Source organism: Salvelinus namaycush, chromosome 7, assembly GCF_016432855.1.
Source record: "Salvelinus namaycush isolate Seneca chromosome 7, SaNama_1.0, whole genome shotgun sequence".
NCBI classification, from domain to species: domain Eukaryota; kingdom Metazoa; phylum Chordata; class Actinopteri; order Salmoniformes; family Salmonidae; genus Salvelinus; species Salvelinus namaycush.
The window spans coordinates 40,480,207-40,503,976 of NC_052313.1; the positions used below are offsets into that span (position 1 = coordinate 40,480,207).

The 23,770-nt window shown below is 40.1% G+C and overlaps 1 protein-coding gene across 1 annotated transcript in view; it reads left to right on the forward strand.

Moving 5' to 3' along the window:
* The window catches only part of LOC120050718 (parathyroid hormone 2 receptor-like), a 34,768-nt gene extending 30,808 nt beyond the window's left edge, over positions 1–3,960 (forward strand). Inside the window, exons 12-13 of the mRNA XM_038997282.1 lie at positions 2,516–2,557; positions 3,583–3,960. Coding sequence (XP_038853210.1) covers positions 2,516–2,557; positions 3,583–3,960 — 420 coding nt within the window. The remainder of the gene's footprint in view (positions 1–2,515; positions 2,558–3,582) is intronic.
* The last annotated feature ends 19,810 nt before the right edge of the window (positions 3,961–23,770 follow it).

Genomic DNA, 23,770 nt, shown 5'->3' on the forward strand with positions numbered 1-23,770 from the left:
ACATGACTTTACTTTAATAAAATATTTGTTGTTGGGAATATTACAGTTGTTTTATTTGAATACTTTGTTATTTAATTCCAAGTCATCATCTCATCTCTATAGAGCTGCTGCCTATGCTGTCTGACAAAATCACTATTTTAGTATTTATTCAAAGTCAATACAGCATACTTTTATGAATGCTGAATACCAACTATCAATCACTTAGATCATGTATTTTCAGTTAAAGATACCTCGCAATGCAACTGCTCCATCCCTCTTGATCATGCGTTCTTCTCTCTTGTCTCCGGACAAGTAGGCATCCATTGGATTATGGTAATTGTAGTTAATTAGCACGTTTACTGCACTAAACAATGTTGAATATTGGCCTGTTGTAAACTACTACTACAGTTGAAGTCGGAAGTTTACATACACTTAGGCTGGAGTCATTAAAACTTGTTTTTCAACCACTCCACAAATTTATTGTTAACAAACTATAGTTTTGGCAAGTCGGTTAGGACATCTACTTTGTGTATGACACAAGTAATTCCATAAAATGACGTTAAGGCTTTAGAAGCTTCTGATAGGCTAATTGACATCATTTGAGTCAATTGGAGGTGTACCTGTGGATGTATTTCAAGGCTTACCTTCAAACTCAGTGCCTCTGCTTGACATCATGGGGAAATCAAAAGAAATCAGCCAAGACCTCAGAAAAATAATTGTAGAGCGCCACAAGTCTGGTTCATCCTTGGGAGCAATTTCCAAATGCCTGAAGGTACCACATTCATCTGTACAAACAATAGTACGCAAATATAAACACCATGAGATCACGCAGTCGTCATACCGCTCAGGAAGGATCTGTCTCCTAGAGATGACCGTACTATGGTGCGAAAAGTGCAAATCAATCCCAGAACAACAGCAAAGGAGCTTGTGAAGATGCTGGAAGAAACAGGTACAAAAGTATCTATATCCACAGTAAAACGAGTCCTATATCGACATAACCTGAAAGGGCGCTCAGCAAGGAAGAAGCCACGGCTCCAAAAAATGCCATAAAAAAGCCAGACTACGGTTCGCAACTGCACATGCGGACAAAGTTCATACTTTTTGGAGAAATGTCCTCTGGTCTGATGAAACAAAAATAGAACTGTTTGGCCATATTGACCATCGTTATGTTTGGAGGAAAAAGGGGGAGGCTTGCAAGCCGTAGAACACCTTCCCAACCGTGATGCACGGGGGTGGCAGCATCATGTTGTGGGGGGGCTTTGCTGCAGGAGGGACTGGTGCACTTCCCAAAATAGATGGCATCACATCTCAAGACATCAGTCAGGAAGTTCAAGCTTGGTCGCAAATGGGTCTTCCAAATGGACAATGACCCCAAGCATACTTCCAAAGTTGTGGCAAAATGGCTTAAGGACAACAAAGTCAAGGTATTGGAGTGGCCTTCACAAAGCCCTGATCTCAATCCTATAGAAAATGTGTGGGCAGAACTGAAAAAGCGTGTGCGAGCAAGGAGGCCTACCCACCTGACTCAGTTACACCAGCTCTGTCAGTAGGAATAGGCCAAAATTCACCCAACGTATTGTGGGAAGCTTGTGGAAGGCTACCCGAAATGTTTGACCCAAGTTAAATAATTTAAAGGCAATGCTACCAAATACTAATTGAGTGTATGTAAACTTCTGACCCACTGGGAATGTGATGAAAGAAATAAAAGCTGAAATAAATCATTCTGTCTACTATTATTCTGACATTTCACATTCTTAAAATAAAGTGGTGATCCTAACTGACCTAAAACAGGGAATTTTTACTTGGATTAAGTGTCAGGAATTGTGAAAAACTGAGTTTAAATGTGTTTGGCTAAACTTCCGACTTCAACTGTACCTACTACATTACACCGTATGGGCTTGTTCTGATTTATCTCTATTCGAGAAACTACAGTGAGGAAATGCGAAATGAGCTCACAGAAAAAAACGAAATAGAATTCAAATAATTGAAATAACGTCGGTCAATTAGTTGTGTAAAAAAACGAAAAATAACATACATTTTGGTTAATCGCTCAGCACTAGAAAGCAATATTGATACGATTTTAAATGTGAACATTTGAGCATCATTGCTAAAAGGGACATTACACTTTCAATTATTTCAGATGTTTTCAGACCTCTAATGTAGTCTAATGTCAAGATCAAACCACACCTCATGACAATCTAGCTATGAATAAATTAGGATGTGTGTCAATCTTAACATTACACTACTTTTGAGGTCTGATTTGTAGAGATCCAGGGAAACATGGAATGTTTTTTTTTAAAGGAATTGTGTATAATAAAAAGAAGATGAAAAGTAGATACAGCAAAAACAAACCCCATCCATCTTGTATTTGTTTTTCTCTAAGAGCTCTCTTTCCTGAGCACATCATGTCGATATTATTCTCCAAAGGTCATGGACACCTCTCATTCGTAGAGAAGGTCACATCATTTATACTGTCAGACGGAATTGGACCTTTCAACACATGCCTCTGACCTAACTCGCTTTCACCTTTTCGCAGGGTTTCTTTGTGTCCATTATCTACTGCTACTGCAATGGAGAGGTGAGTACTATTGACCAGACCCGGCCAGAAGGTTTAAGGTCTTCTCCACTTTAAGGTCTTCTCCGCGTTCGAGAATCTATCGTGCTGGACTCTCCAATTCAACCTAAGTCACTTGCCCATTTATAAGTATAGAAGGAAGTTCTATGAACTGACCATGATGAGAGAGCGAGAGATATGTTATTAGAACTAATGGAACTTAGTGATGTCATTTATTAGAACAATAGAACACTCATACTGTGCACAAGTGCATGCTGTGCGTACGCATTGTACCCATCAGTGATCCCCACCTTCAGGGTTTGAAGTACTGTAAGAAAATAGGCTACCAGAAAATACCCATTGTTACTACCTCATAACTTGCTGGTCAATACCAGGTAAATACCATTGTAAAAACAGTAGCTACTGTAAAATAAAGTACTACATTTCCCCCAAACTGGTGAACAACCAAGTCTATAATTTCCTAATTTATTAGTCCTCTCTGAAGCCATATACAATATTTAGGGAGTTTGGTCATTTCGATCTGAATGTTCTGAGAGCACCCCTACTCTTGTCCATGTTCGTTGCTAAGTGATAATTGACGCTTCTGGTTTGGGCTGTTTTATTTCTGATAGCTTTTAAAACCTCTGAAAAAGTCCAGTGAAAGCGAATATGAAATTTGTTGGCACCACAAAACAATAGAAACTTTGGCATTGGCAATAATATGTATTCAAGTCTCCATAGTTTTGTGTTGTCAACTAATTTCATTGTGAATGCCAGTCGGTAAAAACGACATTTGAATTCACTACTCTGTTTTTCTTGTTTGCAGCAAGTAATTTCATTGAGAATGGTCGGAGGCGTTCTTGTATTGTTACATCATTAAAGGTTTCAGGATAAAGGCTCTAACATTGCGCCCGTTCTAAAAGTTGTCAGAACTCTCCACTTTCTGCCATGACCCGTACTATAGGCTACCATACATACCATGACCCACACAATACCACAACCTATACTGTACTATAACCTGACCCACACAATCCACTTGTTCTCTTCAGGTCCAGGCAGAGATCAAGAAGACCTGGACCCGCTGGAACCTGGTGTTTGACGGGAAGGGACCGGCGGCATGTGCCAACTACCGGTACGGTCTCAACCAGACCTCTACCAGTCAGCCGCAGCCGCCGGCCGTGATCTCGGGCACCTCCTCCCTATTCTCCAGCCACGTGTACCGCAGCAGCCAAGCCAGGCACAGCGTCGGCACCCACACCACCTTGCCCGGCTACGTGTTCAGCAACTCTGAGGTGGATAGCCTGCCCCCATCCATCCCAGAGGAGCCAGACGAGAGAGCCAAGCAGGTGGACGACATCTCCCTCCGAGAGTCCTTACCTGTGGTAAATACCACCAGCATAGGAGAGGACTTGGAGGAGACACTGTAGAGAGAGAGAGTAGGGGGAAAGTGGGAATGTACAGCTGACAACAATTGTGTTTTTTTTTTTTTGAATGACAGGACAGCGGGAAGGTAGAGCAGGAGATACACAAGAATGAGGGCCACAAACAGAAAGTGGCTGAGACTGAACTCAAGACTCAAATCCACATCGCCAAGGCAATATGTGGTTCGGAGTTGGCAGCCTTACGACTCCGGAAGATATCTTTGATGTTTTGCGGCTACTGTATATCACCATATCTTTGTCTTACGCCAGATATAGCTTAAGATTTGCTGTTTTTTTTCTATATGGTCATTGGTTATTATTTTCACGGACTGTTATTTGTCACTTCGAGTGGTGGCTAGACAATCAGAAAGGTCTGTGGCTAAATATGGACTGGAAGTGCTGCAGCTACAGACTAGTTTGTGTCTGAGTCATTCGTAATGCTGAAGACAGTTATAGTTCCTTCAGAAAGTATTCACACCCCTTGACTTTTTCCACATTTTGTTGTATTACAACCTGAATTTAAAATTGATTAACTTTAGATTGTCACTGATCTACACACAATACCCCATAATGTCAGTGGAATTATGTTTTTAGACATTTTTACAAAATAATAAAAAATAAAGCTGAAATTTCTTGAGTCAATAAGTATTCAACCCCTTTGTCATGGCAAGCCTAAATAACTTCAGGAGTAAAATAATAAGTTGGATGACTACCCCATTTCTGTACCCCACAAAAACAATTATCTGTATGGTCCCTCAGTTGAGCAGTGAATTTCAAGCACAGATTCAACAACAAAGACCAGGTAGGTTTTCCAATGCCTTGCAAAGAAGGGCACCTATTGGTAGATGGGTAGAAGAAAAAAAGCAGACACTGAATATCCCTTTGAGCATGCTGATGTTATTAATTACACTTTGGATGGTGTATCAATACACCCAGTCACTACAAAGACACAGGCGTCCTTCCTAACTCAATTGACGGAGAGGAAGGAAACAGCTCCGGCATTTCACCATGAAGCCAATGGTGATTTTAAACCAGTTAGAGTTAAATGGCTGTGATAAGAGAACTGAGGATGTATCATCAACATTGTAGTTACTCCACAATAGTAACCTAAATGATGAGCTAAAAGAAGGAAGCCTGTGCAGAATACAAATATTCCAAAACATGCATCATATTTATAATAAGGCAAGTAATACTGCAAAGAAATTTACTTTTTGTCCTGAACACAAAGCATTATGTTTGGGGCAAATCCAACATAACACATTACTGAGTACCACTCTTCATATTTTCAAGCATGGTGGTGGCTGCGTCATGTTATGGGCATGCTTATCATTGGCAAGGGCTAGGGAATTTTCTTGGATAAAAAGAAAAGGAATAGAGCTAAGCACAGGCAAAGTCCTAGAGGAAAACCTGGTTCAGTCTGCTTTCCAACAGACACTGGGAGACCAATCCACCTTTCAGCAGGACAATAACCTAAAACACATGGCCAAATATACACTGTAATTACTTACCATGAGAACATTGAATGTTCCTGAGTGGCCTAGTTACAGTTTACAGGATAGCAGAGCCAAAAATGAATTATACATAATAAATAAAACACTTGATTGCATAATGCACATTAACCAAATCAATCACATTCAGTGATAATATAGCATATGATCAACTTAAGATCAGGCTATGATGTAAGCTAGGCTATTATAGATTTATCCCCTTACCAGGTTAAAGACCCTACTTCAAACCCATATGTGTGTAGTACCGACCATATCCATGTTCTATGTCTGTATTAATAGAACCCCATTGGTTGTACTTCTGCCCTGTCATTTCTTCAGTACACTACATCTGAGACCCACATGGCACCCTATTCCCTTCATAGTGCACTACTTTGACCAGGGCCCCAATAGAACTCTGGTCAAACGTAGTACACTATATTGGGAATAGGGTGCCATTTTGGACGCATACTATATGGATCAATTAATGACCTTTATCGAGAAAATGCATTCATTACTGCTCAGCCAATTCCAGCCAGTCGCTTTGGTTTCTTGTATGAGTAATAGTTAATGACTCTGAATCAGAATACAGAGTGGATTCAACAAAGAAGTGTGAGATTTGACAGAACATGCACAATCCCTGCAAATAACAATTTGGTTTTAAATGGAACACCTGGGTGACAACTGACAACTAAAGTATATGCAGTATATACCTGGTTGCTTCTCAGAGGAAACTCATCAAATAAGCATGTGGAATTTCACCCGGCACAGCTAGTGGTAGTACGTCTGACATTTTACTTTAACCTGGACATCTCGCTCAGCTACAGAAAAATCTATTCTCCAAAGGTATTGGAGTGGCCATCACAAAGCCCTGATGGCCACTCCAATACCTTGACTTTGTTGTCCTTAAGCCATTTTGCCACAACTTTGGAAGTATGCTTGGGGTCATTGTCCATTTGGAAGACCCATTTGCGACCAAGCTTTAACTTCCTAACTGATGTCTTGAGATGTTGCTTCAATATATCCACATCATTTTCCTATAGAACATTTGTGGGCAGAACTGAAAAAGCGTGTGCGAGCAAGGAGGCCTACAAACCTGACTCAGTTACACCAGCTCTGTCAGGAGGAATGGGCCACAATTCGCCCAGCTTATTGTGGGAAGCTTGTGGAAGGCTACCCGACACGTTTGACCCAAGTTAAACAATTTAAAGGCAATGCTACCAAATACTACTTGAGTGTATGTAAACGTCTGACCCACTGGGAATGTGATGAAATAAATAAAAGCTGAAATAAATCATTCTCTCTACTATTATTCTGACATTTCACATTCTTAAAATATAGTGGTGATCCTAACTGACCTAAGACAGGGAATTTTTACTAGGATTACATTTCAGGAATTGTGAAAAACTGAGTTTAAATGTATTTGGCTAAGGTGCATGTAAACTTTTGACTTCAACTGTATGTCACAACAAGTCTAAATATATGTGCCAAGACATTGTTATTACCATATTATAACAGGTTATGACGATGTCATGACTTCCCCTCCTGGGTGAGGATCAAAGAGAGCCCCCCCTCCTACCAGAGAGGAAGGGGGGGAGTGGGACGGTTTTATGACTTTAATGACCGGTCGTAAACTTTCTCTCTCTTGCCTTTGCAGTATTGAGAATGGAATGTCTGAGTGTTACAACAGAGAGAGACATTGCAGTACTTTAACATCAAAAGATTGGACATTGAAACAATATTTCTAACATAAAGAATGTGGGAAATGGTTGGTGGGGATCGAAACAATAATCATGTCATATCATTTAGCATTTTGTGATGTCATTAAGGATGGTATGGCAAGATAACTATATCTTTAAGAGCTTTCACAATATAGATATCAGATTTGCATCTAAATGTTGTAAAACGTATATGATTAAATATGAAACTAGTTGTGAAAAGATAGCAATAGGATTTTAGCCTTCTAAATGAGTATTGCTTTCTTGCAAAACTTGTGGCAGTTAGTGTCCACGACCGAATGAGGTCAGAGTTCGTGTCCACATGATGGAACGCCCCTTTTCCCAGAGTGCATAAAAGGAGCTGAGTGAGCTGAATGTTACGAAATGGTTAGAAACTCTCAACACGAGAGAAGAAGAAAATCTCTAGAGACCAAAACATGTCGGGTTGCTGCCGGTGTGTGGTCCTAGCTGTACCCTGAATAATCAACCATTGAGACCAGAAAATGGTAAGACCCTCACACTCTCGATGAGTGAAGGTGAAGACTGGACATCCACAGTCTGCAGCTGTTTATGTAAAATAGTCTAGGAAACTCGACTGAAGACGAAAGAAGAACATTTCCCTATGATCACCATTGTGGTACATCTGAAGGATCCATTCTAACGGACACTCAGAGACAAAGAAGGCTACTACTACTAAGGACATTGTGACCTCTGGTGGACAACCAGAGACTTGCATCGGACGACTCCCCATAGACAGACCGGTCGATTTCAACAGAGAGAGACGACAAAGACATACAAGCGTAAATATATACATTGCAATTATTTTCGAATGAGCGGTCGTTCATATGCAAAGTATTCACATTCCCATGAACATCAACCTATACTGTGTGTGTTTATGTTTAAAAAAATATATATATTTCACCTTTATTTAACCAGGTAGGCTATATGTATTTCTGTATTTCTGTGTTATTGTTTAGTTAGTTAGCAAATAAATAATTAAGCCAATTTGTGTATCACTGAATCATCATTTATCAGATTTACGAGGCCAACGACGTCGGAATGACACTGATATGAGGTAATAATGATTAATGGAAGACTGGTATGATAACGATATATTCTTGAGTTAATTCGGGATATAGCTGGAATTCAATCAAACTTGCTAGTGATGTTTATACAGTGTCTCACACACTTCCTGAAAAGTGAAAGCATAGCTGTGAGAGAGTATCTGGTTGTCGTTGTAGGTTTGTATACAGTACACAAGACCAATCTGTGATTTTATTTGAACATGGGAAAAAGAGCTGCTGCATAAACTTGTTGATTGAACATGTAGAACCATGGATCAATGTCATTCTTTGGGATCTTAAAACTAAAACTGGCTTGGCGGCCTGTTAAATGATTTCCTATTTTCTCCTCAAGTCTTTTTATTGAATTTCGGACACGTGCTATTAGTTGAACTCTTGGGCTGTGAAAGCAATTGGTATATTGACTTGAAACTCTACGCAGTAATTCTGATAAATAACCGTCCTCTCACTTCTTTCACAAAGTATTAACCTTAAACAGGAGTAGCACACAGTATGACAAGACGTCTAAGAAATTAAATCGCTGACTAAGAACAATGCAGAATAAATGGCTGTAGCCTACTGTGGAAAATCGACTAACTTTTGCAAAATAATGGAGAAATTAGCCATTAGCTAAATTCATGTTTACCATTAGCAAAATGTATGTCTTTATCTCACACTGGGATAATGAGCAGCCAGAGAGAAAGAAAATGGCAGCCACGTTTTCACACCAGTAGCTAGGTATCCATCAGATTTCCATGCGACTGTTATAAATTCCGCATGAAGAAAATATGCACATTTTCCCACCAGTGGTGTGTTTCCACCAAACTCACTTTTTTTAAAGTTCAATGTGTTTCCATCACATTTTCAACTCTACTGTCAGTTTTGTCACAAAACTGTTGTTATTATTAGCAAGTGTCCCTACTCTGGTGTTGGCAGTGCAGTTTAGCCAACAGCTCTCAGATACAGTGCGGGTAAACTGTGTGGGTAGGCTAGTCTACATGATGAGATTATTATGGATGAGACAGGGAGGATATTTTTATTTGTCAAACAGCAGTCAAACATCGATCATCATGTACCAGAATAAGAACCTCTATATTTATTGGAAAGCAGTATCAACCTGTTCACCGGGCACTTTCACCACCCTGCAAAGTTCTTCAGGCACCCTGTAATTTATTTAATCTCTAGCCTAATAACCTGCATGGTTTCCTGAGTCAGTGGGAGGACCACACACCACTTCATCGCGTGAATCCAAGTTAACTTCAATATGATGGTTCTTATATCAATATTTGTGCATAAAGGCGTTTCCCCCACCATTTCTCTCATAATTAATTTTACAGACACAAAAAGATCCCACGATGTTGAACAAACAAATGATCTGTCGGCATTTATTAAATTATACCGAAATTATCTGTTTCCATTTCATCATTAGGGTATTGTATGATTCCACTATATGCACAGTGTTATTGGAGTAGTTACACTGTGTGTGCCTCTGCATGATTAGCTCATAACTGAGAAACACTCAGACCACTGGGCACAGAAATCAGTTCAATGTCTATATTATTCCAACGTTTATTTAATTGAAATGGCGTGGAAACAACGTTGATTCAACGAGTGTTTGCACAGTGGGCGGGGCTCTTCATCCTATACCTTCCTGATAATAGTACTCCACACAATTACGAAATCATTGAAGTACCTGTATGGTAACAAGAAATGGAGCTAACTCTGCAAATAGCACTGCTAGGTGATTTTAAAAGTCATTGTCAATCAATAATATAATAATACTTCTAGCAAAAATGTTACAATCTGTAGAAACTATGAGAATAGAAAGATTCAGAACATTTGTGAAACCATCACAGCACAGTTGAAAAATATATGGCAAATATAACTGAAAAATGGATAGTGTTAAAAGAAAGATTGGAGGGGTTGAGTGGAGGTGAAGGGTGGGACTAAAAACAACAAGATAACTCATGTAAAATATAATGTGTCCGTAAAATGTATACAGGCTCAGAACTTTTGTGAAACAGCACAGTTAAAAATATATGGCAAATAGAAATCAAACTGGATGGTCTTCAGAGATAGACGGGAGAGGCAAACTATTGTAAAATACATTGTGTCCGTAAAATATATATAGTAAGCTGGAAGTAGAAGTGTTGTTGTCCATTAGTTTACTCCAATTAGGGGAGGGGTGGTAGGTTTAGGGAAAACAATAAAGGAAAATATATAAGATAATATATTTTAAATATTAATAATATACATATATACAGTGCATTCGGAAAGTATTCAGACCCCTTGACTTTTTCTAAAATGTTTTACGTTACAGCCTTGTTCTAAAATGTATTAAATACAATGTAAATACAGAAATACCTTATTTACAGATAGTACCAGTCATAAGTGCGGACACACCTACTCATTCAAGGGTTTTTCTTTATTTTTACTATTTTCTACATTGTAGAATAATAGTGAAGACATCAAAACTATGAAATAACACATGAAATCATGTATAACCAAAGAAGTGTCAAACAAATTAAAATATATGTTATATTTGAGATTCTTCAATGTAGCCACCCTTTGTCTTGATGACAGCTTTGCACACTCTTGGAATTCTCACAACCACCTTCACGAGGTAGTCACCTGTAATGCATTTCAATTAACAGGTGTGCCTTGCTAAAAGTTTGTTTGTGGAATTTCTTTCCTTCTTAATGCGTTTGAGCCAATCGGTTATGTTGTGACAAGGTAGGGGTAGTATACAGAAGATAGCCCTATTTGGTAAAGACCAAGTCCATATTATGGCAAAAACAGCTTAAATAAGCAAAGAGAAATGACAATTCATCATTACTTTAAGACATGAAGGTCAGTCAATCTGGAACATTTTAAGAACTTTCTTCAAGTGCAGTCGCAAAAACCATCAAGCTCTATGATGAAACTGGCTCTCATGATGACCGCCACAGGAAAGGAAGACCCAGAGTTACCTCTGCTGGAAAAGTTAATTAGAGTTAACTGCACCTCAGATTGCAGCCCAAATTAAGTAACAGACATCTCAACATCAACTGTTCAGAGGAGACTGCATGAATAAGGCCTTCATGGTCGAATTACTGCAAAGAAACCATTACTAAAGGACACCAATAATAAGAGACTTGCTTGGGCCAAGAAACACGAACAATGGACATAAGACCGGTGGAAATCTGTCCTTTGGTCTGATGAGTCCAAATTTGAGATTTTTGGTTCCAACCGCCGTGTCTTTGTGAGATGCGGAGTAGGTGAACGGATGATCTCCGCATGCATGGTTAAAACCGTGAAGCATGGAGGAGGAGGTGTGATGGTGTGGGGGTGCTTTGCTGGTGACACTCTTAGTGATTTGTTTAGAATTCAAGGCACACTTAACCAGCATGGCTACCACAGCATTCTGCAGCGATACACCATCCCATCTGGTTTGCGATTAGAAGGAGCATAATTTGTTTTTCAACAAGTCAATGACCCAACACACCTCCAGGCTGTGTAAGGGCTATTTGAACAAGAAGGAGAGTGATGGAGTGCTGTATCAGATGACCCCCACAATCACCCAACCTCAAACCAATTGAGATGGTTTGGGATGAGTTGGACCGCAGAGTGGAGGAAAAGCAGCCAACAAGTGCTCAGCATATGTGGGAACTCCTTCAACACTGTTGGAAAATCATTCCAGGTGAAGCTGGTTGAGAGAATGCTAAGAGTGTGCAAAGCTGTTATTAAGGCAAAGGGTGGCTACTTTGAAGAATCTCAAATATAAAATACATTTTGATTTGTTTAACACTTTTTTGGTTACTACATTATTCCATGTGTTATTTCATAGTTTTGATGTCTTCACTATTATTCTACAATGTAGAAAATAGTAAAAAATAAAGAAAAACCCTTGAATGAGTAGGTGTGTCCAAACTTTTGACTTGTACTATATATATATATATATATGGGGGATTGGAAATGATGCAGACAATTACAATGATGGAAGCTACAATCTATCTGCTATAGAAAAGCTGATTTAAAAAAATGGGGCAAATTGTTATGAACTTGAACATTGCATCAAGATAATTAATCAGTACAAGTTAATTGTTATGGTTATCGCTTTTCTCTGTCCGTCCAAACGAAGAACACCCAGAAGGGGTGTCGATGAATGTCCTGTAAATGGTGAGTACAGAATTCCTGTGCTGTGGCACATTAGATTCAGTAGCAAACTAGTAACTGCACTTACTTCCATACTTAGGCCTCATCGAGCCACATTACTTGCAACAAAGCACAAATTGTGATTCTGTTAAAACTCCAACACACACACACACACACACACACACACACACACACACACACACACACACACACACACACACACACACACACACACACACACACACACACACACACACACACACACACACACATGCAATTTAGGAATAACCTGTGTTGATCTCAGCTGTTCCAATCTAGCACTGCATGGTCTATTAGACCATCCACAAACAGCAGGTATTAAAATACATGTTACACAATATTTTGTCTTATGATGTGCTAAAGCTATAGGGAATAGGGTGCAACTTGGAACACAGCCATAGAATCCCATGAAACTGCCAGACATTTTAATGATAAGATCATCCTGGAACCTACCCCTCTGATCACACTGTGTGCAATAATGAGAGGAATAGGTGGTGTTATTTTCCATTTATAACAATGCAGATACAAAGTGAAACAATGACACAAAGGGAGTGTGAAAAGACGGCTGTACCTTTTTGGGGGGGATATAACGACAGGAATGTGAGTAATGGAGGTGGAGACCGATGGGGCACACAGTGGCCCAACATCTATACACTGATCCCAATCATCTGAGGGGCATTGTTGTCGGGAACAAATAGTGCAATAACGCATCGAGGGAACATTGAGGAAAACACTATTCTGGAGAAACTGCGCTCAATTGAAGATAGCAATGTCTCCATCTCTGATAAGTGACAACACACACACACACACACAGAAATAATGAGCAATAATCTTCAGTAGCATACACCCCTTATCTGTAGTTATCATTATTAGCCTCTGTAGTGTTTTATTGTGAAATGTGTGAGTGTTGTTTGAACTCCCGTGTTGTGCTGTGCAAGCATGTGGGCAACACAGAGATAGTGAGAAGATTTGCTGTTGGCCATTGATCTAATACTCTTTGAGTTAACATGACATTTAGTGAAACAAACTCCATCCCAAATGGCACCCTATTCCATATATAGTGCACTACTTTTAACTAGAGCCCAATGGGTCCTGGTCAAAAGTAGTGCACTTTAATTTGGGATGCAGACATGGTTCATTTAAGCAATTAGGCCCGAGGTGTGGTATATGGTCAATTTATGCACGACGCAAAGTGGTATGCGGTCTGATATACCACGGCGTCAGCCAATCAGCATTCAGTGCTTGAACCACCCAGTTTATAATTTTCATTAATCCCTCTCATCTCAGAGTGAGAAATATTATTAATAAAGATTTTCCTGACTTTCGCTATCAAGGATAAGAATCACACATTTTTTCTTCACAATTTTGTTCTTCACAATTTAGTATGATATACATGAATGAATTAAGCATTAGAGGCTGAAATATATCTAGTACTCATAAAAAATGTAATGTACAGTCTCTGGCTGCACTGATTCAGGGTGACTAATCCTGAAGAACAGTGATGAGATGTTATCAATGGTAGAAAGTACTGGCTGTACTGGTTCAATCAAGGGAACTTGGATCTATTCTTCAGAATTTCTGGGTTTATCCAACAATGCCATCCTTTGGCAAGTATAAGATAGCTGAAGGGCTAAGCATCACATTAAAAGCCCTTAGGGCTGTGGGCTTTCTGGAGGTCATTATGGAGGACGGGACAGATGAGTGCAAGAGCTTCCAGGTCATCTACACCACCTCCCTCCACCACTGAGCCTCAGACTCAGCCTCAGTTAAAACTGTCTGCAGATAGCCTGGTCCCAGATCTGTTTGTGCTGCATGATAAAGACCATACGAGTTGGCTATCCAGCACAAACAGATCTGGAACCAAACTATGAAATGTGTGCTCCTACTCCAGGTATTATAGATAGATACAAGCCTTTGAAAATATGTGTACACTGAGTGTACAAATCATTAAGAACACCTGTTCTTTTCTTGACATAAACTGACCAGGTGAATCCAGGTGAAAGCTATGCTCACTTATTGATGTCACTTTTGAAATCCACTTCAATCAGTGTAGATGAAGGGGAGGAGGCAGGTTAAAGAAGGATTTTTGCCTTTGAACTGGGTATCGTAGTAGATGCCAGGCACACCGGTTTGTGTCAAGAACTGCAACGCTACTGGGTTGTTCACTCTCAACAGTTTCCCGTGTGTATCAATAATTGTCCACCACCCAAAGAACATGCAGCCAACTTGACACAACTGTGGGAAGCATTGGATTCAACATGGGCCAGCATTCCTGTGGAACGCTTCAACACCTTGTAGAGTCCATGCTCCGATGAATTGAGGATGGTCTGAGGGCAAAAGGGGGAAGGACCGCCGCGCCACCTTCCTGTTCAAGTGAGCACAGCACAACAACGGTGAGTCCAAAAATGTCTTGTATAATACTGCATAAATGATGTAATATGCCAGGAAGATATGTATACTGTAGCTAAGGAAGTAATACTAAGTGTATGTTGTGTAGTAGCCCATGTGCCTCACCCTAATAATTTATATTTCCCCCTCAGAACATAGCCTACTGTTCTGATTTGGTGGTGCACATGTACTGTAACCTATAGCCTGTTTTAGAGAACTGTCATCATTGAATATTATAAGAGCTTTCTTTGTCTGCTTATATGCCCCCTTTTTTTTTTTTTTTTTTAAGTCATTTAGCAGACGCTCTTATCCAGAGCGACTTACAGTAGAGTGCATACATTTTATTACATTTTTACATACTGAGACAAGGATATCCCTACCGGCCAAACCCTCCCTAACCCGGACGACGCTATGCCAATTGTGCGTCGCCCCACAGACCTCCCGGTTGCGGCCGGCTGCGACAGAGCCTGGGCGCGAACCCAGCCCAGCCTGGGCGCGAACCCAGAGACTCTGGTGGCGCAGCTAGCACTGCGATGCAGTGCCCTAGACCACTGCGCCACCCGGGAGGCCCTTTATTTATCCTACGGTTCTGACTTGGTGTAAGAACAGCCCATGTTCTGAATTATGTCGCTGTACATATCAAAAGTTCTTAACAAAGCGTTATATTGACTACGTCCATCTTAGCTCGCTCATTAATATCTTAATCGAAATTACGGATTGCCTCTTATCTGCTCATCGTTCCCTTATGTCATAGTTTGTACATCTCAATGGTTGTAGACATATTGCTTTTATAGGTATAGCTCATCAGTATCTTATTCATCATTTTAGGCAACGTTGGAATGATTTCATTGTTTTGCTTACTTTGTTTATTATAATTAGCTCATGTGCTTTTCTTGACGAGGAGGAGATACTATATAATGTTGTTGGTCTGTAACCATGTTTGTCAGTGACAGTCTTCCCATTCAAATATTTGTTTTCATCAAAAAGTTCAGTAATAGACCCATGTAATTCCAGTTCATATTGCAAGGATGGTTGTTTTGTTTGCGCAATGCGCTGTCTGTGCGTCGGTATCTTGTATATAAAAGTATATCCTCATGATTGTATTTTCCTTCCTTTTAAGCCCACATAGGCCTAATAAAATACTTCAATGGTAGACTAACCGAGTCTCTCACTCTCTCTCTCTCTCTCTCTCTCTCTCTCTCTCTCTCTCTCTCTCTCTCTCTCTCTCTCTCTCTCTCTCTCTCTCTCTCTCTCTCTCTCTCTCTCTCTCTCTCTCTCTCTCTCTCTCTCTCTCTCTCTCTCTCTCTCTCTCTCTCTCTCTCTCTCTCTCTCTCTCTCTCTCTCTCTCTCTCTCTCTCTCTCTCTCTCTGTGGTGACTTAAAGAAGAGTAAAGTTAAGGCCTCAACATCTTGCTGAATCTATCTGAACTGACATCTATCTGTATTTCTGTCGGTATCCATTTTGAAAGTGCTGAACGAATAGGCCTTCCTCATCGTAGCTCGTTTGCTTGCACTTGGTTATACTTAGAGCTAAGTGTTAATGATATAAGAATAAACATTAAGAATTTACTGAACATAAATGTAATAATGTTTGTGTATGGTTCAAAAGTCAAAACTCATTTTGGCATTCGTTATTATTGAAAGAGAATGCAATTCTTATTGACTTACACAAATCCACAAGGAGTCAGTAACCACATTTGTTTAAGCAAGTCAGCCATAACAGCTATGCTTTTTTTAAATGCAGTAAACGAGGCTGAATGAATTGTTTCTCTGCCAGACAAGGTTCCGCTGATAGCCAGATGTAGCGGTGTTAAGGATTCACTCCATGGTGTTGAAAAGAAAGCTCTGCTGTTGGCACAGCTTTATTTAGGCCTGCACAGTTTGTTGGCACTGTTTGTCACCGTTATAGTGCAATTAATGTACAGTTGAAGTCGGAAGTTTACATACACCTTAACCAAATACATTTAAACTCAGTTTTCACAATTCCTGACATTTAATCCTAGTAAATATTCCCTGTCTTAGGTCAGTTAGGATCACCACTTTATTTTAAGAATGTGAAATGTCAGAATAATAGAAGAGAGAATGATTTATTTCAGTTTTATTTCTTTCATCACATTCCCAGTGGATCAGAAGTTTACATACACTCAATTAGTATTTGGTAGCAGTGCCTTTAAATTGTTTAACTTGGGTCAAACATTTCGGGTAGCCTTCCACAAGCTTCCCACAATAAGTTTTGGCCCATTCCTCCTGACAGAGCTGGTGTAACTGAGTCAGGTTTGCAGGCCTCCTTGCTCGCACACGCTTTTTCAGTTCTGCCCACAAATTTTCTATAGGATTGAGGTCAGGGCTTTGTGATGGCCACTCCAATACCTTGACTTTGTTGTCCTTAAGCCATTTTGCTACAACGTTGGAAGTATGCTTGGGTTTCATTGTCCATTTGGAAGACCCATTTGCGACCAAGCTTTAACTTCCTGACTGATGTCTTGAGATGTTGTTTCAATATAGCCACATAATTTTCCTACTTCATGATGCCATCTATTTGGTGAACTGCAGCAAAGCACTCCCACAACATGATGCTGCCACCCCCGTGCTTCAGGGTTGGGATGGTGTTCTTCAGCTTGCAAGCGTCCCCCGTTTTCCTCCAAACATAATGATGGTCATTATGGCCAAACAGTTCTATTTTTGTTTCATCAGACCAGAGGACATTTCTCCAAAAAGTACAATCTGTGTCCCCATCTGCAGTTGCAAACAGTAGTCTGGCTTTTTTATGGCGGTTTTGAAGCAGTGGCTTCTTCCTTGCTAAGCGGCCTTTCAGGTTATGTCGATATAGGACTCGTTTTACTGTGGATATAGATACTTTTGTACCTGTTTCCTCCAGCATCTTCACAAGGTCCTTTGCTGTTGTTCTGGGATTGATTTGCACTTTTCGCACCATCGTACGTTCATCTCCAGGAGACAGAACGCGTCTCCTTCCTGAGCGGTATGACGGCTGCGTGGTCCCATGGTGTTTATAGTTGCATAGTATTGTTTGTACAGATGAACGTGGTACCTTCAGGCGTTTGGAAATTGCTCCCAAGGATGAACCAGACTTGTGGAGGTCTACAATTTTTTTTCTGAGGTCTTGGCTGATTTCTTTTGAGTTTCCCATGATGTCAAGCAAAGAGGCACTGAGTTTGAAGGTAGGCCTTGAAATACATCCACAGGTACACCACCAATTGACTCAAATGATGTCAATTAGCCTATCAGAAGCTTCTAAAGCCATGACATAATTTTCTGGACTTTTCCAAGCTGTTTGAAGGCACAGTCAACTTAGTGTATGTAAACTTCTGACCCACTGGAATTGTGATACAGTGAATTATAAGTGAAATAATCTGTCTGTAAACAATTGTTGGACAAATTACTTGTGTCATGCACAAAGTAATGTCCTAACCAACTTGCCAAAACTGTAGTTTGTTAACAAGAAATTTGTGGAGTGGTTGAAAAACGAGTATTAATGACTCCAACCTAAGTGTATGTAAACTTCCGACTTCAACTGTATATTGTGTTTATTTTATGGCTGGTTATGACACCTATACAAGTGTCAAAACCCACAAAACCTACCACACGAGGCAAAACATTCCATTACACCATAGCCTACGTGTCAACAGTATGTTTGTTATATATTTTTTTCATTTACCATATTCAATTATAATTGTATTTGCGCACACATTGATGTCAGACATGCACCTACCCCAATGCTCTGTTTCTGATGACTGGGATGAATGCAGGAGCAGATTTTAGGAGCAGGACAAGACACCCTTTTTTTGGCTGATGACTGTGGTTCCCTTCATCTAAAACATTAGCATACGTGATAGGCCTATCTGGCTTACATGATTATGATGGTCATAATGCTTCTTGACAGTGTCATAAAGTGTATTTTCTACCAGTTATTTAAAATATGATGAAAAAACATTACTTTTAAGAATGAATTAAAACAACAACAAAGGATTTAAGAAACAGACTTTCAAACGAAAGGAAACTTCTTGGCAGAGAAAAAATTATTTTGAATGAATGTGGGTTTTGACCAGCCATAAAATAATGCAATATATTTCACAACAGGTGTAAATATATGGGTCATGACAGTGTTTTGACCTAAGTGTATATAAACTTCCGACTTCAACTGTATGTGTTGTGTGGTGGCATTGCTTGCATGCATCAAAAAAAAAATGTTGAGTTTGCCCCACCAAAATGTACATGCTAAAATCAACACTGGTAGACACAAATTGACAACCACTAAAACTACCATTATACATATGTGAGATAAGACCAACACATTTCCACTATACAGATATACACTATACAGATCTACAACATTCAAACAAGCCATTACTCTCGGACATACAGGGTTATTTATCCCATTCTCTCACTATCTAAAATCCAATGAATGTGCTTACCTTGGCGTTGTCTTTTGGTGTTTTGTGTACCAGTGTCTGTGAAGTTTTATATACATTTCTACATCATACAAGGTCTGAGGGTGACATATGGGCCAAACCAAAATCTAGCAGTGCATCATCACCACTTTGTCATCATCACTTTGTGGTTCTAAACTACCTTGACTGCATTGTTAGCGATTGCTACCATATGAAACCAGTAATTATATCCCCAACCTGTGGTTCCCTTCATCTAAAACATTAGCATCTTGCTAGTGTCAGGTTAGTGCATGACATTACCTTAAATTTTTATTTTGGTTGGGAGGGAAGCAACTGGTGAGCTGGAGTTAGCTTCAGACAAAAGAAAGGTTGCCTCCTCCGTCCAATGGGAAGAATTCCTTCAGCGGGTAACATAATTGAAGCAAGAAGCATAAATACTCCAAATGGTTGTCCTGTTGGGGAAGGCCCTAATTTAAAGAGGACAAAAATATTCCACACAAAGAAACATCAACACTTTGTGGACAGCAGGAGTTATTATGCAGTAATGTTTGAAACAATGTGAAGGTTGGTAAAAAAAAACAAACATACAATGTCAGGTCCACCTAACTGAGTCCACTGACCGGATGATATTCGCTGTGCATGTCGTGAGCTACTCATTATTTTTTATAGCTTTCAAGTAGGCATTCTCCTCTACCCTGCAACTCTTCCCCGTGTCCTTGGGGTACAAGATATTTATTTTCTGTCAATATACCTGGTAAAATAATAGATAATAAACAGTATTTATCATGACAGACCCCATAAAATATTATTTCGTTTTTTTCCCGAATTCAGTTTTCTTTGTTTTCTTTTTCCGAGTATAGGATTTTAAAAAGTGTTTTTACTCTCAATATTACAATTATTCACAGAAAAACAACAAAAAATTGATGTAGATTTTTACATTTAGAATTTTGAGTGTAATTCCTCTTTAATTGCCTTCTAGCAAGAGAGAAATGACGGTGGGCCACATCCAGCAAGAAGAGAAGGCGGGGGGACATTGAAGGAGCACATCGGAGAAGGAAAACGGAAAAGGCTTGTTTTAAATTGAAAAGTGTCGCGGTAGCTTTTGATAAAGAATAACATCAAGACGAAGCAGCTGCATTATAAATGGAATGCATTACATCCCGAGGGGTTCGTGCTGATTGTATGGAGATTGTGACAGCCGTTTAAATGGCATCCCTTGAGAAAGCAAGAACAAGATATATGTCAGGAGAAGTGCAGTATTATCATAAGGATACGTATACTTGGAATATGGAGGAGGAAGGGAGGGAAAAAGAGAGGCAGAGGGGGTCTAAGAGAGAGAGAGGGAGGAAGATGGTGAGCTTGAGTCGGTTAAAAATGTTGGAAAAAAGGTTTGTTAAAGAAGAATGGTAGAAGGTGTAAGAAGAGTGAGCTGAAGACAGGAGGAGAAATGGAAGTGAATGAGGGCGAAGTATTCGGGGTGGTGAAGTTCTCAGGCAGATTGGGGCTACTCTCTGACAGACGATTACAAGGGCTGCTTTATATAATTAACATTTCATTATTTATTTTTCCATATTTTCTCATTGTTTCTGTGATCAAAAAATACAATTAACATTAAATTAAATTCTTTAAGAGTCCTGTGTAGTATTTTAGTATTTTGATACTTTGTGCAAGGCAATTGATAAGCATTAAAAACTTTATGGATGGAGCCTCCCGAGTGGCGCAGCGGTCTCACATGCTGACCAGACCGGACATGTCACGTGCGCGAGCGTCGCAAAATAAATTTAGAAATCCATGTTATTCAATTATTGCACCCACACTGCTTGCACGCGCCAACGAGCGTCTGCGACACCAAGGGCTAAAATAGATGTCGTTCCTATCTCTGACGCAGATCGCTCCAAGTCCTGCCTCTCCCATCTCCTCATTGGTTTATAGAAGCAGGTACCCACGTGCCATCTCCTCATTGGTTATACCCACGTGGGTGATAGAAAGACGAACTGTTTTGCCGGTAGTTGTGGTAATACAATGAAAGTTTAGATGCGATCACCATATAATTTAAACGATGAAAAAGCCTGGAAGGAGGAGAGATGACTAGAAACGATTCGGTTGGCCATTTTATGTGTGGATTAATTGTGGGAGTAGAGCTCCTTGTGCATTTCAGGTAAAATAACAACTCAATGTTTATATCCCAGGACAAATTAGCTAGCAACAGCAAGCTAGCTAAATAGGACAAATTAACGTTAGCTAGCAAGTGCAAGCTAACTAGCTAAATTACCATACATGTTTAATGCTTTTCGACCTGTCCCCAAATTAATGTAATTGGTTCAGAGTTTGTTTTGATATTTTAACCTGCGTGTCGTGATCGCGTTTGGTGTGGCTGGGGCAAAATAAATTTATGCACGATAGCGCACGATGGCGCACGCGCGCAGCCGGTTTGGGCATCGCAGTGCAAACTGCTTTGCGACAGATGCTAGTTTGAGACCCGTGCTTGATCGCGACCGGGAGACCCATGAGACGACGCACAATTGGCCTAGCGTTGTCCGAGTTGGGGCAGGGTTTGGCCGGCCGGGATATCCTTCTCCAGTCGCTCTGTAGTGACTCCCGTGGCGGGCCAGGCGCATGCACGGTCACCAGGTGTATGGTGTTTCCTCCAACACAAAATGTTTTTTTGTGGATTTGTATGTATAAATTGTATAATAGTAATGTTTAAAATGACTAAATCGTGTAATTTTGTATAAATGTATTTAAATTTGCATCAGGCCGCTTCTGGTAAGATGATGGCAAAGTCAGCTGAATTCCGATAGACAGAAATCGCCCGATGTACTTGGGCCGATTCTGGGCGGTCATTCATTTTGATTCCGGGCCGAGTCTGACACCAGATTCCGGGGCGATTCAATCAGTTCCGCCCCCCCGGAAGAGAGCCACCTCTGGGCCGATTCCTCATTGCTAGCTGGGGAGCTACAACCCAGCACAAGTGATTTAGGTGCCTTCTAGGAAGCCTGGGAGGAGCTGCTTCCTCACAGGCTGGTGTTTAAGCAACTCCACCCATTATTTCCCATCAGCCAATCAAATTCAAATAGCAAACGTGCCATTGAGAAAGAACAACTATTTTCCACCGTAGTGACCTTCACAGCTAGCCAACGTTAGCACATCAAAAAGGTAAGCACATTGCATTAAAAAACACAAAAAAAATAAATGGCAAGACTATTTTCATATTATACTGGCTAACCCTCTAAAACACTGAAATGGCAAGACTATTTCCAAATTACACCGATTGACATTTACAGTGCATTCGGAAAGTATTTAGACCCTTCGACTTTTCCACATTTTGTATGTCACAGCCTAATTCTAAAATTGATTAAATTGCTTTTTTTCCTCACCAGTCTACACACCCGTAATGACAAAGCAAAAACACGTTTATATATATTTTTGCAAATCTATTCAAAATAAAAAACGGAAATATCACATTTACATAAGTATTTAGACCTTTTACTCAGTACTTTGTTGAAGGACCTTTGGCAGCGATTACTGCCTCAAGTCTTCTTGGGTATGATGCTGCAAGCTTGGCACACCTGTATTTGGGGGAGTTTCTCCCATTCTTCTTTGCATATCCTCTCAAGCTTTGTGAGGTTGGATGGCGAGCATTGCTGCACAGCTATTTTCAGGTCTCCAGAGATGTTCGATTGGGTTCAAGTCTGGGCTCTGGCTGGGCCACTCAAGGACATTCAGAGACCTGTCCCAAAGCCATTCCTGCATTGTCTTGGCTGTGTGATTAGGGTCTTTGTCCTGTTGGAAGTTGAACCTTTGCCCAGTCTGAGGTTCTGAGCTCTCTGGAGCAGGTTTTCATCAAGGATCTCTCTGTACTTTGCTCCGTTCATCTTTCCCTCGATCCTGACTAGTCTCCTAGTCCCTGCTGCTGAAAAACATCCCACAGCATGATGCTGCCACCCCCGTAGGGATCTGTGGCACTAATAGAAACCAGGACAAAATGCCCCATACACTTCCTCCCTGCTCTATGTAGCCATAGAAAATATCCACATTTCACCAAGCGGTCACATCGTACTTAAACTAAAACAAAGAGAGTCATTCTGGCAGTACTGCTTAGACACTGTGGATCCAAAGACGCTAAACAATGATTTTTCACTGTCCTCGTTTCTATAGCATTGTTGCATATATTTTTTGGGTCTCTGTTTCTCCTGATTCACACCCAAATATCACATACTGCATATATATTTTGACATGGCTTAATGATAAACGAGACACCCTGTTTAGCCTATCTTATTATTTTGTGCTATAATTTGCCATTTACCTTTGAAACATATTATCATTATATTTGTTTACATTGTTGTCTCTCAATGGGCCACTAGGCTATAAATAGGATCTAAGTGCAATGGTCAGGTCACTCTGAGGAAGACAGCTTGACATCAAAACGTCAGTCATCTCACATCCTGTACAAGTGATTCATTTTTGCTCACAATAATCCATCTCTGCATTTTTATTTTATTTTGCTTGGCAAGTCAGTTAAGAACAAATTGTTATTTACAATGACGGCCTACCCCGGCCAAACCCTAACGACGCTGGACCAAT